The sequence below is a fragment of the Acartia tonsa genome, chromosome 7, assembly GCF_053477335.1.
Source record: "Acartia tonsa isolate MP-2025a chromosome 7, ASM5347733v1, whole genome shotgun sequence".
Classification (NCBI taxonomy): Eukaryota; Metazoa; Arthropoda; class Copepoda; order Calanoida; family Acartiidae; genus Acartia; species Acartia tonsa.
In genome coordinates, this window is record NC_137266.1 from 41,450,374 (window position 1) to 41,469,761 (window position 19,388).

General features: G+C 32.3%; 1 protein-coding gene across 4 annotated transcripts in view; it reads right to left on the reverse strand.

Moving 5' to 3' along the window:
* Positions 1-19,388, reverse strand: part of LOC145323772 (uncharacterized) — an 83,224-nt gene that overhangs the window by 50,635 nt on the left and 13,201 nt on the right. For all 4 annotated transcript variants that reach the window (XM_080166304.1, XM_080166305.1, XM_080166302.1 and 1 more), the window contains exons 3-6: positions 15,627-15,695; positions 8,727-8,811; positions 3,599-3,653; positions 2,202-2,279 (exon numbers count right to left, since the gene is read on the reverse strand). In XM_080166304.1, the coding sequence (XP_080022430.1) occupies positions 2,202-2,279; positions 3,599-3,653; positions 8,727-8,811; positions 15,627-15,690 (282 nt within the window). In that variant the 5' untranslated portion in view covers positions 15,691-15,695. The remainder of the gene's footprint in view (positions 1-2,201; positions 2,280-3,598; positions 3,654-8,726; positions 8,812-15,626; positions 15,696-19,388) is intronic.

A 19,388-nucleotide genomic window follows, 5' to 3' on the forward strand; every position in this document is an offset into this window, starting at 1 on the left:
ACCCTGGGACCTATAAGAAGCTTCACTCTAAATCAACCCCTAACAGTTGGAGGATGGGCGGAAATGTGGCGTTGAATGCCTGCCCCCCCCCCCCTCTGTTTTTTTCTATGTTTTTTTTTATCCCATTTTCTGTGTATAAAAGGTAGAGGGCTATAACTAAGTGACTTTCGAAATATGGGTATGACACATAACTGAGAGTTGAAATTTTTTTAATACCTCCTTCCTGGCGGGCACAGGATGCCAGCAAATCTGGTAAGGTCATTCAGGTAAAAAGTAAAAATATTTTTTTACTTAAACAAAGCATTTCATGTTATCTAATACTAAAATATCCTATAGTCGTACATCCTCATATGTAATATAGGTGTTCAAGTTGATTTCAGGTCCTGAACCTCCAGGTCTCCAGAAATCTTTAAACGGTTCCTGTGACAGCAAATTTTTACTTGAAGATTTCAAATTTTAAACTTAGGCTTTTTTATATATCTTCATGACATATTACAATTTCATAAAATCCGTTGCCGTTTACCTGTTTTGAGATTTCTAATATAAAATTTACATAAAGATAAAAATATTCAGAAAAAATTGTTCTTCTATCGTCAATAATAAGAAAATTACAGCCATTTAAGATTAAAAAAAAACAGAGATTTTTGTTGTAAAATACATATAAAAGATTATATTGCCGGATATCAGGCCACACCGGATATCCGGCCACACCAGATATCCGGCCCAACCCTAATTGCCGCTTTCTTTATTTTATTAGCTGTACTCTATTATTTATTCTGTCTGTCCGTCCGTCCGCAATGCTAGGGGGAAAATGGGATTTACTCAGCTTCGATTGTAATGGATGCCGTCATCCTTGTTTGAAAACCAAAAGATAAACAAAACACTTTTATCCGATAGTTCTTTCTAGACTTTTTTTGTATTAATTATTAAGAATTACTAAAAAGTTTTATAGAGATTCATTATTGATGTTTTATTCATGTTAATATAGCAAATATATAAATATTTTGCTCATTTATATCAAGATATGATATTTACATTTAGGCTTATTCAAATAAATATAGAAAGCTGGAAGGCAAATCCTCAAATTGGACTACAAAGTTGGAACAATCTTACTACATTATTGGTTAAAAAAGTGAACACATTTTGGTAGGGAAGGGCATTACATTCATATAATAAGTCAGCTATAGATAGTTGAGTTTCTTAGGATAAAGGGAAATAGTCCCTTTCATGGCAACGCCCCATAAGGGGCGATTCGTCGTTTTTTTTTAATATGGCTTTTGATAGGTTAATTTAGGTTAGGTTAGGTTATATTGGGTTAGGTGATTGTCCCAAAGGGTTAGGCAATTGGCCCCGCATTTTTAGAGCCCCCCGCAGGGGCTAGATATAGGAGAAAAGATACTGTGAATAAAACGAAGAAACGCCCCTTAAGGAGCGTTGCTACGAAAAGGACTTTACCCGGATAAAGTTGTGATTGAGGAATTTCTATTGTTCATAAATTTCACCGCTTTAATAAGGGTCTAAAATTATAAAATCTTCGTCTACTAGTAATTCTTTGACTAATTATTGTGTTCGATTGAACCTCTATATAATAGTGATAGATCTATTATTAATGATTATGCTTCATCTAGTGCTTTTAAAAATTATTTATTTTTACTTTTATCGATATTTTAAAATCTTTTAAACCATCATGGTTTTCAAATGAACGGGAAATAAGGGAGATTGGATAATTTGTTTGTTTATTACTTTATATAAGATTTTTTTTATGTTATATTGGGTACTGGGTAACCTCACAGGGTTAGGGCCGATGCATCGTTTAGGCATTGGAAATCACTACCCCACCCATTATTTTCGAGTTGTTTAAAAAATATAGGGGGAGGGGTTCAGTGCTCGACATGATTTTTGTGAGAAATCACCCAATTATTGTAGAGTATCTGCGCTACTGAAACAAGTTACAATAGATATTAATCACATCGTATGATGGACAGTTTTCCACGGATATTAAAATAAAAAAAAATTAAATTGAAACCCAATTTTGTTAGCCCGAAGGGCCGGGTAAACAAAGCTGGTATTAGTTTTATAATTTATATTTTAATATTCGTGGAAAAAATTCTGTATTACGATGCTATACATTATTTTTCAGTACGACTGCGGATATTAATCGGTTTTAAATACCTTAAAATTAATTAAATTAATTAAATTACCTTGCTAGTTGCAGAATCTGTATCATTATTTCTGTAGTTGATATAGCACATCATATTGTTGTAATACGTGTTGTGCATCTAGAATAAAATTATTTATGCTAATAACAAACTTCATTTTTAACACAAAAGTTGTTAAATTACTGATTTTTAAAGATTTGGATTGATGTAGTTTAAAAGTTGTGATTGTGACACAACCCAATCTTTCCAGATTTTGTATAATTTTTTGAGGAACACGACCCCAGTGACGTCATATTTTTCTTTCCCGAAAAAGTGAAGGGGGGAAGAAAAAAAGAGATGGGAGAAAAGGGGGTTTTCCCCATCTCTTTTGAAGAGATTTTCTTCCCCCTTCCCTTTTTCGGGAAAGAAAAATATGACGTCACTGGAGTCGTGTTCCTCAAAAAATTATACAAAATCTGGAAAGATTGGGTTGTGTCTGTGATTGTTCAAGTTACAGTTTGAGAAAAAATATTTTAGGCATAAATACAAGAATAACATTTACCATATAATACATTTAAATGTTACATACGAATTCTATGTGGATATTTTTAAAACTACATGTAAGAAATTTGATATGCTTTACGTTAAATGCTTTATCAAAAAATTATCTAAAATACATTTTCGTTGTTGTAAATGAATATGAAACTTGCAGAAAAAGTACTAAAATATGCTAAATTGAGCTAAACAGCAGACCATATATCATTCAAGTATTTTATCAATCAATCAATTATCTAATCAGTCCATCTCTCTATCTATCTATCTATCTATCTATCTATCTATCTATCTATCTATCTATCTATCTATCTATCTATCTATCTATCTATCTATCTATCTATCTATCTATCTATCTATCTATCTATCTATCTATCTATCTATCTATCTATCTATCTATCTATCTATCTATCTATCTATCTATCTATCTATCTATCTATCTATCTATCTATCTATCTATCTACCTATCTATCTATCTATCTATCTATCTATCTATCTATCTATCTATCTATCTATCTATCTATCTATCTATATATCTATCTATCTATCTATCTATCTATCTATCTATCTATCTATCTATCTATCTATCTATCTATCTATCTATCTATCTATCTATCTACCTATCTATCTATCTATCTATCTATCTATCTATCTATCTATCTATCTATCTATCTATCTATCTATCTATCTATCTATCTATCTATCTATCTATCTATCTATCTATCTATCTATCTATCTATCTATCTATCTATCTATCTATCTATCTATCTATCTATCTATCTATCTATCTATCTATCTATCTATCTATCTATCTATCTATCTATCTATCTATCTATCTATCTATCTATCTATCTATCTATCTATCTATCTATCTATCTATCTATCTATCTATCTATCTAATTATCTACCTTCTCCTGCTTTGCCTCCAGAGTCTCTCTGGCACTTGGCTGAGCAATTGTCCATCTGAAAAGAAATATAATCAGTTTTGAAATAACAAAAAGAAATATCTATCACTTTATATAATACGATACGGTCATTATGTCTTTAGCTAATGAACTAATGCAGTTCTTCTTTTTCGATAAGCTTCTCATTGGTCCCGGGATTGTTTTTAGATATTTTATCTATGGTTAAGGCTATTTCTTCTCTTTTCTACCACTTCGAATACATTGCTCCTCAAGGTTAAGAGTGCATAATCTAGTCTATAATACAAAGTAGAACTATGTCTTTCTTGTATTCATCTTAATATCTCGATAACCGCTGAACGGGCAAAGCTGTGCTTCTCAGGGTTTATGCATGCTTGTCCTACAGTGCAGTGGTTTTATGCTAAATTTTTTGAGGAGGGGGGGGGGGTGGTAACATATGGCTCATACTAAATCCCTGATGGGGCGAATAAATTAGAGGCTAGGGGCGAATGCACTTTTAAATAAAGGGAAAAATTAGAATAGTTGCAGTGATCAAAAGAATAAAGTCAAAATAGAAAAGAAAACAAGAAAACTCTATTTATGAAGAGGGAGAGAAAGAGCAAGAAGAGAGATATATATATATATATATATATATATATATAGAGAGAGAGAGAGAGAGAGAGAGAGAGAGAGAGAGAGAGAGAGAGAGAGAGAGAGAGAGAGAGAGAGAGAGAGAGAGAGAGAGAGAGAGAGAGAGAGAGAGAGAGAGAGAGAGAGAGAGAGAGAGAGAGAGAGAGAGAGAGAGAGAGAGAGAGAGAGAGAGAGAGAGAGAGAGAGAGAGAGAGAGAGAGAGAGAGAGAGAGAGAGAGAGAGAGAGAGAGAGAGAGAGAGAGAGAGAGAGAGAGAGAGAGAGAGAGAGAAAGAAGATATTGAGAGTAATAGAGAGCGAGAGAGAGATAGAAAGAGAGAGAGAAAGGGGAAAAAAAAAGAGAGAGTTATAAAGCAAAGGAGATAGAGGGAGAGAGAAAGAAGAGAGAGTTGTAAAAATAGAGAGAGAGAGAGAATAAGGGGAGAAAGAAAGAGAAAGGGAAAGAAAGAGATAGATAAATAGATAGAACTGTATAAAAATGATAGACAAGATAACCTAAAGGGTGTTTAAAAAAAAACCAATCGCTTCACTCTTTTTAATATAAACCATACAGTTTTGGCCAAAAACTAATAAAAAATGACCCAAATCATGACCAAGCAGTGACAATGAAAAAACACTATTGAATTTTGATTTCTACTCACCTCTCCTGAGCACTACAGCTCGAATCCTAGCCCTTGTGGAAATTTTTCCCTACGTGGAGAGTGCATATTTTATTACAAATTAAGACAGTTTTGTATTTTTTTTTAAAAAGAATAAACGTCTAAAGTACTTGAAATCTTGTAGATAGACCCCATAATGTTTAGAGTTTTTGATGGAGCACATAAAGACCTTTCTATAGACGCCTTAACCAGATTTCTGACTCAATCCTTGCCAATTTGTCATCAAAAAGACAGACCAATCAAACATTGAGACATGACTGCTCTGTCTTTAAAAAAAAGAACAAACTGTCTTAAGTATCTAAAATCTTGTAAATAGAACCCATAATGCTTAGAATTTTTGATGGGACATGTAAATATCTTTCTATAGACACCTTAATCAGGTTTCTAACACAATCTGAGCCATTTTGACATCAAAAAGAAAGATCTGTCAAACATCAAGAACTAGAGAGACTTGTCATGTCTAAATGTTTGATGGGTCTGTCTTTTTAATGCCAAATTGGCTAGGATTGAGTTAGAAACCAGGTTAAGGTGTCTATAGAAAGGTCTTTACATTCTCCATTAAAGATTCTAAACATTATGGGGGCTATCTGCAAGATTTTAAGTACTTAAGACGATTTGTTGTATTCTAATCTCCAAGTAAGGAAAAATTCTCTACAAGGGCTAGGACTCGAGCTGTAGTGCTCAGGAGATGTGAGTAGAAATCAAAATTCAATAGTGCTTTCTCATTGTCATTGCTTGGACATGATTTGGGTCATTTTTTGTTAGTTTTTGACTAAAACTGTAGGGTTTATATTGAAAAGAGTGAAGCGATTGGTTTTTTTTTAAACACCCTTTAGATTTAGATAATCTTTAACTTTAAACTAAAACTCCAAGTTGTAAACACATAGAATATACTCTATAGTTTGGTACAACTTTATAGTGTAAAGGAATAAAAAGAAGTTTGTTTATCATATTTAGTGTTTCCACAATGTAGAAAATATTTCAATATAGCTGATTGGTATTCAATTACGTAACCTCTTATACTTAAGCCCTTACACCCTTAGCATCTAGGGTCTTTATATTTGAAAGGATATGGAAGGACAGAAAAATAGCCTAAAACCATACCCAGACTTATTTTAAAAATAAAATAGCCAAAAATCATGCAATAAACTTAAGTGTAGAGAACAACCATATCGGTTCAGAGGTTCTTCGCAACGGATAAAAAAGGCTTACTACTTTATATTATAGGATGGTGGATGCGCCCATAGCTTTTTGGGGACCTGTATGTATCCGATAGAGAAGTGATGTAGCAAAATAAAAGCCTTAAACCATGCCATGACTTCAATTTTAGAAAAATATTCTAAAACAGTCCAAAGACCAATGTAAAATGGACAGGGATCTAAAGGGATACGAAATGACTGATAAATTTAGGTACATCTCCAATGATGTTACACAAAATTACTTCTTCTGTAGATTAAAATTAGTAATTGAAATGTTTAAACAATCAACTTAATGAATCAACCAATCAAAATTCACTAAAGTCTCCGAAGATGTTAAGCCAACGAAAAAGATAACGTTATTATAAAATTTTGGGGGCTAGTGTAATAAAAAGCTCATTGTCCCCCCTCTCTCTCTCTCTCTCTCTCTCTCTGTCTCTCTCTGAGTAATGGAGGGCCGCGAGGATTTAGCTATAAACTTTTGGTTTTGCGCATTTTTGTAGAAACACTTTGTCTCTATTTAACTTTCTGTTCACGTATTCTGACTTCGAAAAGAAGGACCGGAAAAGTTTAATCCTTAGGACAGACCATGCACACACACACACACACACACACACACACACACACACACACAGACACACTCACACACACACAGACACACTCACTCACACACACAAAACACAATAATACAGGGTGGCCACCTAACCTAAAAGAACCTTTTAAGTACCTGGATAACCTCTAATGGATTAGTACAACACAAAGTTTTATTTTTAGCACCAGATTAAGATCTGGCGTAAAGAAATATGATTATATGCCCATGCATCTTACAGACAACAACACTTTGATTGCAACTATTTTATCTTAACGTTCTAAATATATATTGTAATTTGTAGTGCCTTATCATAGGCTAAGGCATAGACGGCCAAGAAGGGGGTAAAGGGGTGATTACCCCTCCCAAAAAATTAAATTTTGATATTTAATATTTCAAGTACTTTGTACGAGTAAAACGTATGAAAATTTAGATTCAAACAAACAAAAGTACTTGAAATGTTAAAGACAGACCCTGGGTTGTGCCAAGTTTTTTTAATCAAGACGTTTCTTTAGACCCCTTAACAATGATTCCAGCTCATGCCTAACCCATCTGAGGCCAAAACTTCATCTTCTTTACATAACCTAATATTTTTTTGTTCACTATTTAAAAGCAAAGAAAAAGCGACTCTTATTATTTTATAAGGACAAAAACACTTTGTCAAAACTATTTCTTTTCCACACCTGACATCATAACTTTATTATTTATATCCCCATGTCAAACAATCAGTAAAATAAATTATAGACAGAAAATATAAAAAGGAAAAGTTTAAACAAAAAAATTGGTGAAAATCTTTGAATGTATTTGTTTACTTAAAATACATTAAAATATTAGTAAATTCAAGCTGAATAGAATATTATAACTATATACAATTTATTATCATGAATATTAAAAATTGAGATGAATTGTAGTATATTTAATATGGAGATTAAGATATATAAGTTTTCCAGGATTTTAAAGTTAGGGGGAGATTTGAAATCTGCATCAAATTTTGAGGATTTTTTTTATAAAATTCGTTTTTTCTATAATTCTTTATCTGAAAGCGGAAATGCAATTTAAGTTTATTAATTTTGGCATCTGTGATTGGTGGATTTAAAATTCTGCGCTCTGATTGGATGGCGTACATCATTCAACCAATTAGAGCGCAGGTAGTTTAAAATCCACCTATCCTATTGGTCAATATTAATTAACTTAAAATGTATTTCCGCTTTTAGATAAAGAATTATACAAAAAACGAATTTTATAAAAAATCCTTAAAATTTGATGCAGATTTCAAATCTCCCCCTAACATTAAAATTCCGGAAAACTTATATATTTTAATGGAGATATTTTTATTTTTAGATATAATCACAGAGATGCTTTTATCATTATTTCTTATTGTCCTAGGATTCCCCATTTAATAGACAATAGTTTTAATGAAAATATATTTTTAAAAACAGTCTACTGAACAACGTGCTAAAATTTGGCTGGTATATTTTTTTAGTTTTGTTTCCTTCATAATATAGGAATCATCTTGCAAGGTTGTAATAGATTTTGACATGCCTAGTTCACAACCAATTTATCCTTATACTAAAGTAACAGGATGTCTGTGTGTCTGTGTGTCTGTGTATCTGTGTATCTGTGTGTCTGTGTGTCTGTACCGAAGGATCTCGCTAACCGCTGAACCGATCGGGTTCTCCTTAACAGGGTAGCTTCTCATAGGCCCCGGGAAGGTTTATAACTATTTTTTTGGGCGTTGGGACACCCCCAATCCCCCCAAAAAATGAAAAATCCCCCCCCCCAAAAAAATTTTTTTTTTTTAAATTTTTTAACTAAAATTAAAAATGAGGGGGGGTGCACCCCCCTCCCAAAAAAATTTTTTTTTGCCTTCCCTCAAAAATTTTTTTTTTACTTTTTCTTTAAAAATTTAGAATAAGAAATTGGGTTATTAAATTTGACTCTCTCCTCCTAAAGTGCCCCTAGAGGCCTCTAGGGGCGTAGCCGCTAGTATTTAGATATAGACATATAAAAGCTATGCAGTTAAAAATGTAAACACACAAACCTGCTGCCATATTTGTTTGCTGCTGAGTACTGGTTTAGCTGATATGTAGATTTACTCTTTAATGTGTTGGCTCTCAGTAGGGCATCTAAAATATAAATATATAATGAAATAGAATAGTCATTTAGCTTTATGGTGTTTGTTACAGGAGATCTCAGCAACTACAGAACTCACTGTGTTCTGATTCTTTTTTAAATTTTAAAATGGTCATATAACTGTTTCAAATTTTATTTCTTCAAAATGCATCTAATCATTTAGGGAAAATCTCCATTAACCAAAAAATTTACACAAAGGTCTGCATTAGATCACCCATATTTTTTAAAATTTATTTAAAGGGTAACAAAAATCCTTTGGTTTTAAATCAAGAACAAAGCTGTGAAATCAGTAAACTTTATAACTATTTGAGTATTAGTATTGTCAGTTAACAATACATGATTCCTGTTAAAAGTAAGATAAATACTTCCAAGAACAACTTATTTATTAAACTTGGATTATGAGTATTAAAAAACTTAAATTTAAAATACAATTCAATGAAATATAGATTGAACATTGACATTCATAAGGTTCTGCTAGCTGATAATTTGATAATTACAATTCATACATATTGATAGAAAGATATAGTTTATATAGAAATGTGAATGTTGTCATCCTTGACTATTAATTATCAACAAAGTTAGTTTAATTAGAAATGATAAATTATATTAAAATCATCATGTGTTTCAGTAAATCAATGACTTTACAATTCCATATTGCTTTAATGTATAATTTTAATAATAAATTTATAATTTAGATGTATAACCAGACAGGGCACAGAATCTCTGGGAAAAGGATATACAATTATTTAACCCCTTTCCCCTCTAGTATTTTACTCTAACATATCAATATTTTTTTGGTAATGTAGAAAGTCATATTTTATTCAATTTTCAAAATATTCAAAAAACAGGACAGTTTGATTGTTATCCCAAAAGACGTTTAAATTGGCAATTTATGTAGCTTTTGGAAATACTTTTATTGCCTATATACTTTCTTTTTTTAAGCTCTTTTACAATTTTCAAACCTTGGTTCTATGGTCAGGGAGGGAGGAAACATAAGGCTGTTACATTAGCCCTTAAAGTTTTATAAAAATGTTTTCATATTTGTTGGCTTAACAACTTTAAGGACTTTGATCGGTTGGTTTGCTAAGTTGAGTGTTCTAACCTTTCAAATACTAACTTTAATTTAAAGAAGGGGTAATTTTGTGAATCATCATTGGGGATACACATCAATTTATCGGCCATTGTCACATCCCTTTAGATCTCTGGTGTAGGGTACATAATGAAAGGCGCACACCCTGAAACAACACTTTGAAAATGCACTGTAAAAAATTATTTCTGCAAGAAAAATTTGTATTACATTTTCTTTATTTGAAATTCCTGTCTACCTAAATGAAAAAAAACTGACAATTTCAGTATGACTTTATTTAGTTCACTAAAAGAAAGTTTAAAAATCGAATATTTTAATGACTGATTCTTTTTTACCTCTAAGGGAAGGGGGTGGTATATCATCCCCTCAAGAGCTAAAAACAGCAACTGTAATCAAAATTTGATATAAAGTAACTTGTTTTAGTGTATAAAATATTATGTAAAAATTTAAACACTAATGGATTTATAATATACGTGGATGTAATGTCAGGGAAAAAATATCCTAAATTTAGGTTGCTAACTTTGATTACATTTACTGGTCAGTTTGTTCATCCAGAAGGAAAGGAGGGGATGGAGTAAAGAGGGTGGATGGGAAGTATCATTATTTTAGCCCGCTGGAAGCTTCACATTAATAAAGAACGTAAATATCTGGTGTAACATCCAAGTAATAATAAATCCATGTATACACTACTACAGATGAAAAGGGTCAGGTGAATTCTAGTTTCCGATTGTGTACATAGCACCCTCATCCTATCTCAATATTTACTACTATCTAAAAAAGCTTCAAACTTCCACAAAATGTATAATGTATAAATCGTTAATACATTATATCGCTTTTCCTTTTGACCGAAGTAGCTGAAAATAGGTTTTGCAATAGTTGGGTTATCTGTTGCACAACTTCGGAAATTAGGGAAGAAATGGGCAATCAATTTTCAGTTGATCAGATGAAAGGTTGTACTGGCTATGTATGAATTCAGAACTTCATATTTAGAATAATTATTTTACCAAATAAAGTGTTCCCATAAAACAGTTAAACAATCAGTTACAATACAGAAAATGGTTAGATAATCTGGCTTAAAACATGCCTAGAAAATAGAAACCTTTTTATTTTGTTTATAAGATTATATGATACACTAGCGGTTGCGCCCCTAGCATCTATGGGCTCTATATTCGAAGGGATATGAAAGTGCAGAAAATGCCCTAAAACCATACCCAGATTTATTTATAAAAATAAAATAGCCTAAAACTATCTTAAAACAAATAAGAAATTTCACTGTCAAAGAGGACCTAGTCGAAGATCCTTCTCTAGAGACAAAAAAACTTACCACTTTATATAATAGACTAGCGGCTTCGCTTCTAGCCTCTAGGGGCTTTGCCCCAAGAGGTTTGATCAAACTAATTTTTCGTATTTTAGATTTAAAAGAAAAATTTAAAAAAAAATTCTTTTGGGGGTGGGGGGTATTTTTTTTTTGGGGGGGGGGAGGTTTGTCGACCCCTATTATTTTAATTTTAGTTTTAGAAATTTTTTTTTTTTTGGGGGGGGGGGGGGGTTAGGGGTGTTCCACCCCCCAAGAAAATAGTTATAACCTTCTCGGGACCTATGAGAAGCTACCCTGTAAAGGAGAACTCGATTGGTTCAGAGGTTAGCAAGATCCTTCGCTACAAACAAGCAGACAAACAAACAGACAGACAGACAGACATCGGTCTACTTTGTATTATAGATAGACAGATACTTATTCATAATAGAAACCAATAATTAGCTGTTAATCAATAGTGTATGTTTTTGATTAACATATTTTTAAATATGGTGTTGTGACTAAGTTAGTTAGGAACATGTAACAAAATTGAAATAAAGTTATGTCGAACTTATTTTGATTCTTGTGACTTGAAAATTTTAAATAGGTAACTTTTGAGATAGTTTATTTTAGGATGGAACTATTTTTTTATGGCAGCTGCAGTTTGATAAAAAAAAAGTGGATTGGTTGTGGCTGGTGGTTTTCAAAGAGGAGCAGCTCTACTGGTGCTGCAAATTTTCTGGCAGCTTAAATTAAGGTAAATTAAAACGACTGATTGATAAAATTGGCAGTTGTAAATGCTTAAAAAGGCCATGATTTTACGTTAGATTGGTTTTAGGCTATTTTTCTGCTCCCTTAAAGATCCTTATAATGTTTGGGGCTTCAGCTTACGAAAAGATCAAAAAATGTTTTTTTGTACCTTTTCCCTGAGATAAATACATCATTATGTTGGTAATACATCAACATTCAACATATAATATATAATATAAAATATTACAAGTTTTAGAAATGTATTTTGTATAAAAGGTTGTAAAAGTATATTTAGAAGGTAGCTATTTACATATTGCATCTAGTAGCTTTGAAATTGAAGGGATAGGGAAAGAGCTGAAACCATGGCCTAAAACCATCCAAGGACATATAGGAAGCTTCCCTAAAAAGAAAAACTTTATCTGTTTAGTTTAGGTCTTGTAGTTTTGAAATCTTAAGCTTCAGACAAAAATCCTTACTACTTTATACAATAGGATATCCGGAAAGATCTCAGAAACTACTAGACAAATCAAAGGGGGATAGGACAATGAACGAAAAATTTATGTACACCTTCAATTGTGATAAATTAATATATCTTTTCTGAAGATTAAAACTAGTTTTGGAAAAGTTTGTACCTTCAATTCAAGATTTATTAATAATCCTTAAAGTTTTGAAGCCAACGAATGTGAAAACGTGCTACATAATTTTTTGGAATAAGTATAAATTAAAGTTCATTGTCCCCTCCCTCCCTGGATAATCTAATGATTATATCTAGAAAGATATTCCCTTGGTATTTTAGTTCAGAGTTGGATCTTTAAATTACAGCGATGCCATTGCCGATGCCTCTAGTGAGCCAATTTTAAAAGCGGCTCACTTAATAGCATTCTTTCAAATAAAATGACAGTGATAAGCCGGGAAACACTTTGGAAAACACCCATGCACCGGTTCAATAATGCCATTTTCATTAAAAAATCCATGTTTTATTGGCAGTACTGGCAGTGGAAGTGAGCAGCACTAAATAATTTAAAGATCCAGCTCAAGTATTTTGCTGTCAATTACTTTCATCAATAAAATTAATTTCCTGTTTTGCAATTTTCTTGGTAGTGGGACAAAGTGTCTCAAAAATTAGCTATGTGACGTCATAAAACTGAGGGAGATGAGAGGAGAAGTGGGAAAGAAAGGCTCTAAAGATGGATAATCCCTCATTTTTATGACGTCACATGGCTGATTTTTAAGACACTTTGTCCCGTTACTTTTCTTGTACATTTCTACTTTCATAAAGGCCATTGACAAGTATTTTCCAGTATGGCTTCAAAACTGATTATTATCCGCTGGATTAGAACCAGTTTTTAAAATCATATTGAAAAATCATGTATAGCACCTTAAACAATTTTCCACAAACTTTTTGAAAAATTTAATTAATGCTAGTATACATATAATTAGTTTATAATACGATGCGACCAACAACTATTCTAAAACAAGGACAATTATGTTTATAACAGCAATAACAAGTGCTTAGATAAAAAGGAACAGTAAATTGCGATTTTCCTCATATAAAAGTAACAGGATGTCTATGTGTCTTCCTGTCTGTGTAAGAATATATGTATCGAAGTATATGACTTACTAAAGGTTTTCCCTTACAGGTGGGATTCTCATAAGTCCAGAAAAGGTTTATAACTACATGGGGGGGTGAGGATACCACCAACCTCTCAAGAGAAATCAACCCCAGAAAAAATTACCCCCCCCCCCAAAAAAAAAAAAAATCTTTCAGTTGCAATATAACTAAAATTGAAAGTGGATGGGTTACTTCCCCCTCCTCCCCCCCCCTCCCCACCCTAAAATGCTCCTGGAGGATCTAGGGTCGTCACTGCAAGAATTATAAAAGATTAAGTGTGAATTTATTCCTAGTCCTATTGGTTAAGTTAATTATCTTTATTTAGTCACTTTTTCCCTCTAAAGTTCACAATAGTATTCCTAAAACCACTTTTTAACACTTCGACTTTACCAACGTGTTTGACAGAAACATGTTGATTTTTCCATATTTTACAGGACTACAATGTATTATACATAAAAATAACTTATTTTGGACTTCGTATATAGCTATAAACGAATGCTAGTTTACAGGGAGATGATAGGTCCGAATCTCAGCTCCAAACAAGTCATTACTGAAGACGTTAAAAACTATATTCTCTGCTGCTATGTTTGATGATTTAAATTAATATGCCTGTTAATTTTGCCTCTCAAAGGGACTTTCATACAAGGCTTGAGCAATCAAAAGGTTGGGAATCTGTGAATAATTATATTAATAATTATAGCCGCTACAAAAATCTTACTGAAAATAAGGTGGGTAGGTAGTTTCTTATAGCTATGCCTTACCCATGCAGGAACTATAAAATGGCTACACAGTACCCAATACAACCCATCCTATCTTTTTTTAATAAGGGGGGTCGGTGGGGTTGTGCTTGACATGATCTATTGAGCGAAATCCTTTTTTTTCCTTCTTAATATTCCCCCCTTTTTGACCATTATGAAGATGAAATATTCTTTAGTTATGCTGACAAATATATTTCAGTTGAATAAAGATAGAAATTTTGATTATAACAAGAAAAATGATGTCCATATCAGCAAACTGAAAATATTTATTTTATATATAAACATGACGTTTTTATATCCTTGTGTGCCATAGAATCTTGCTAACCCCTGAACTGATATGGCTCTACTTTAACCTGAAGATTCTCATAGGTCCAGGGAACGTTTAAAACTATTTTCGGAGAAGGTACCTCCACACTCTCCAAAGAAATCGCCCCCCCCCCCAAAAAAAAAAAAAATAAACCCACCAAAATGTAAAAACTTTTCCTTTTAAAAATAAAATTGAAATTTGGGCCTTTCGACTCCCCCACTCCCCTATCAAGTGCTCATATAGGGCCTCTAGGGACGTAGCCGCTAGTAACAAATTTACTATGAAGGGAAGCAAACAGGAAGTGACAGTTTTGCTGTAGCAATAATTTACATTTGGTGGTAGTGTTGGATTACCATAAAAGGACATATTATAGTATGTTTTACACGTTAAACTTAGTAGTAGGATGTAATGTGTTTGTCTTGGCGCCATAAAAACAAGCTTTGCAATCATTTGAATATTTTTTTAGGGAGGGGGTTTTGGGGATGTATTTCTTTAGAACATTCTATTAGTGAATATTAAATTTTTTATTTTTAAATTACTATATAAAAAAACAAGGAAGAAAAGCCATAATAACTAGGACTAACTTTTAAATTTTGCTGGATGACTAAACCTGTTCCTAATCAGACAATCCATCTTTTCGAAATTTTTGCACACATGCGGATTTGAATTTATGCGCGTCTGTTTCGCGGCTACCAAATACTGATTAAATCAAGAAATCAGTAAGTATAATACTAACATTTAGGCTAAAACTATTATAAATAAATATTTAGTACAACGTTTCAAAAAGAAAACTTGACAAACACTAATCAATAAATAGTAAAGTAGCCCCAACTATTTAACCCAATGCCAAACCAAATACGTGATTTGACAGAAATAATTCCGTGGAAAATAGTCTGTAATGCGATGCTAAACATAATTATTCAGTGTGACTAAAAACTAGTTCTAATCAAGCGGAAATAAATCAGGGCTTCGAAGCCATTCTGGATAAAAAATATCTTACCTGACGGATCCGCATGCGATGAATAGTAGAGGTGGTGGAGCGAGTTCCTATGGTTGGAATTCATCCTCCCTAGGCATAGAAAGATAGATAGATAGCTTGATAGATTGATAGACTGATAGATAGATAGATAGATAGATTGATAGACAGATATATAGAAATAGATAGATATATAGATAGATAAAAAGATTGATAGATTGATGAATTAATAGATTGATAGATTAATAGATTGATAGATTGATAAATTGATTGATTGATAGATATATAGATAGATAGATATTGAAACCATGTCGAAACCATGTCTGAGAGAACAAATAAGTCAAGTCTCACATTCATTTTTTAGATAATTTGATTGATAGATATGTATATATATATATAGATAGATAGGTAATATAGATAGATAGATAGATTGATTGACTGATTGATTGATAGATATATATATAGATAGATAGGTAATATAAATAGATAGATAGATATTGAAACTATGGCTCAGGGAACAAATGAGTCAAGTCTCACATTCATATTATAGGTAATATAGATAGATAGATAAATAGATTGATAGATTAGTTGATTGATTGATTGATTGATAGATAGATAGATAGATAGATAGATAGATAGATAGATAGATAGATAGATAGATAGATAGATAGATAGATAGATAGATAGATAGATAGATAGATAGATAGATAGATAGATAGATAGATAGATAGATAGATAGATAGATAGATAGATAGATAGATAGATAGATAGATAGATAGATAGATAGATAGATAGATAGATAGATAGATAGATAGATAGATAGATAGATAGATAGATAGATAGATAGATAGATAGATAGATAGATAGATAGATAGATAGATAGATAGATAGATAGATAGATAGATAGATAGATACTTTTTGTTTATGTATTTCTTGTTTTTAATAATTTTGTTATTGAATATATTTAAAAATATTGTGAGATATTATTGACAAAAAACGCGAGACAGACTAACAAACAGACAAACGGACAAATAGATTTATGAAAACCTAAAAATAAGTGATATTTATAAACCAGGGAGGACGGGGACTTGGACTGTAAATTTTAATGGTACCCAAAATTTTATGAACACGATTACTTATTCGTTAAGTTGGCCTAAACTTTAAGAACAATTGATTAGTTATTTTTACTAACTGACAAACAGACAGACTAACTGACAGACTTACAGACAGACCTTGACAGACTAACAGACATACTAACAGACAGACAAACAGACAAACTACGAGACAGACTAATAGACAGACTAACAGACAGACTAACAAACAGACTAACAGACAGACTAACAGACAGACTAACAGACAGACTAACAGACAGACTAACAGACAGACTAACAGGCAGACTAACAGATAGACTAACAGACAGACTAACAGACAGACTAACAGACAGACAAACAGACAGACTAACAGACAGACAAACAGACAAACAGACAAACTAACAGACAGACTAACAGACAGACTAACAGACAGACTAACAGACAGACTAACAGACAGACTAACAGACAGACTAACAGACAGACTTACAGACAGACAGACTAACAGACAGACTAACAAACAGACAGATAAATAGATAAAGGCAGTTTTTGTTGTTTAAAGTTATGAGACAGTTTTATATAACAAAACAAAATTGTCAAGAAAACTTTTTCGTTTCTTACAAAAATTCATGAAAGGATGATAATATCCATAAAAGAATTAAATCATATATAAAATTAGTATTTTTATTAAGTAGGAACTATATTTTTAAGAAAAGGCCAATGCAATATTTTGTGTATTTTGAAAAAGATGGCTTCAAACCTGCGAACGAATAATATACATGCTTTGTTATGATTTTAGGCATATTGTTTTCTAATTGTAGTTTTAACGATACATTTACCTGACATATCATAAGATTTTCTATACTACAGCAATTTTACCCCACTTATAGTTATCAGAATTTAATGATTAATGGCTTATTTTCTTCGTTTTTTAAGGGAAATTATGAAACAACCAAAAAAAAATTACAGTTTTTGTTGAAAAAGTACAGTAAAGTTGAAAATTAAAAACTTAGGTGACAACATCTAAAAATGGTTTTAGCGCATTTTTCTTATGCTCAAAATTGGATTTTCAGTAGTCGACTTTGGGGGGCCAGTACTTTCTCCCTGATTGAGATATGGCCTTCAAACTTTGACCTATTCTAGTACATGTCCCCAATAGTATCTGTATAAATTTATAGCTCTATATCTCAACTTTGAAGCGTTTTGCAGCCATTCTTGCAAAAGGTAGAATATTTGAACATAAGAAAAATGCGCTAAAACCATTTTCAGATGTGGACACCTAAGTTTTTAATTTTCAACTTTACTGTACTTTTTCAACAAAAACTGTAATTTTTTTTGGTTGTTTCATAATTTCCCTTAAAAAACGAAGAAAATAAGCCATTAATCATTAAATTCTGATAACTATAAGTGGGGTAAAATTGCTTTCAAAAAAGTTCTCATAAAAAAAACACACTGTATTATTGTCAGCGGCGTGCATAGGGCTTTTTAGGAGGGTGTGCGCAGTGCATACAAAAAACATCTCCAATTAGACAAAAATCGTGGGGGGTGTAAGGTTTATGGGGGTGCAATACTACAAACAAAAGATGGACACCTATGGAGGTGTTTCCTACCCCTTTAATTTTTATAGGGAGGCGGTTACACCTTTTAACCCCCTATTTTTACGTTTCTGATTACTGTATTACAGTTTATTATAAACTTTCAATCTAAAATAAATTATGTTGCTTCGCTACTTATGAAAATAATTGTCCTTTCTGTTTACTTATTATTATTTCATGCCATAAATGATTAAAACTATAAAAGCTTTAATGTATGGTAATGGAAAAACAAAATATTAATGCTTGCTTCACATAAAACAGCAAAAAAGAAGAAATTATTTAGCTACAAGGGAAAGTGTTTCCATAAAGTTACAACTTTATGAAAATGTTAAGAATATTAGATCAAAAACTTTTCGGCCATTTCAGAATATTCAGTTATGGGTCATTTGATTTCTAAATTTAAAGCTGAGAGAGAGATAGTGAGTGAGAGAGAGAGAGAGAGAGAGAGAGAGAGAGAGAGAGAGAGAGAAAGAGAAAGAGACATATAAAGGGAGAGAGAGAGAGAAGAGTGAAAGAGGAGAGAGAGAGAGAGAGAGAGAGAGAGAGAGAGAGAGAGAGAGAGAGAGAGAGAGAGAGAGAGAAAGAGAGAGCGAGAGATAGTGAGAGAGAGAGAGAGAGAGAGAGAGGGGGGTATAGGAGAGAAAGAGGTAGAATATACGTCCAACGTCTAACTTCCTTTTAAATACTCTAAATGACTGACGACCATACCCTGACATAGTAGCTGCGCTACAATAAGCTTGCTTTTACTGAGCATAATCGTTGTTGTTTGAATAAGTTTGAATAAACATTTCATGTATATATGTACATGTCATTACTTATGAATGTAAGGAAAGATAATTGCATGATTAGCAATACCAGGGATCTTAAGGGATAAGACAATGCACGATATATTGATTTACATTCACACAGTAATATAAAAAAAATACTTGTTTTGTAAAAGCAAGGCTTTTTAGCAATCGCATAAGATACCTTGTGGTTATAAAACTTTGGGTACCAGTGTAATTTACAGTCCAATTGCTAATGTGCCCTCCCTCCCTGTCTAAGTTTACACTCCTTAAATTAGAGCAATCTAGGGGGGGGGGGGGTGTTTACCCTCCCCCACT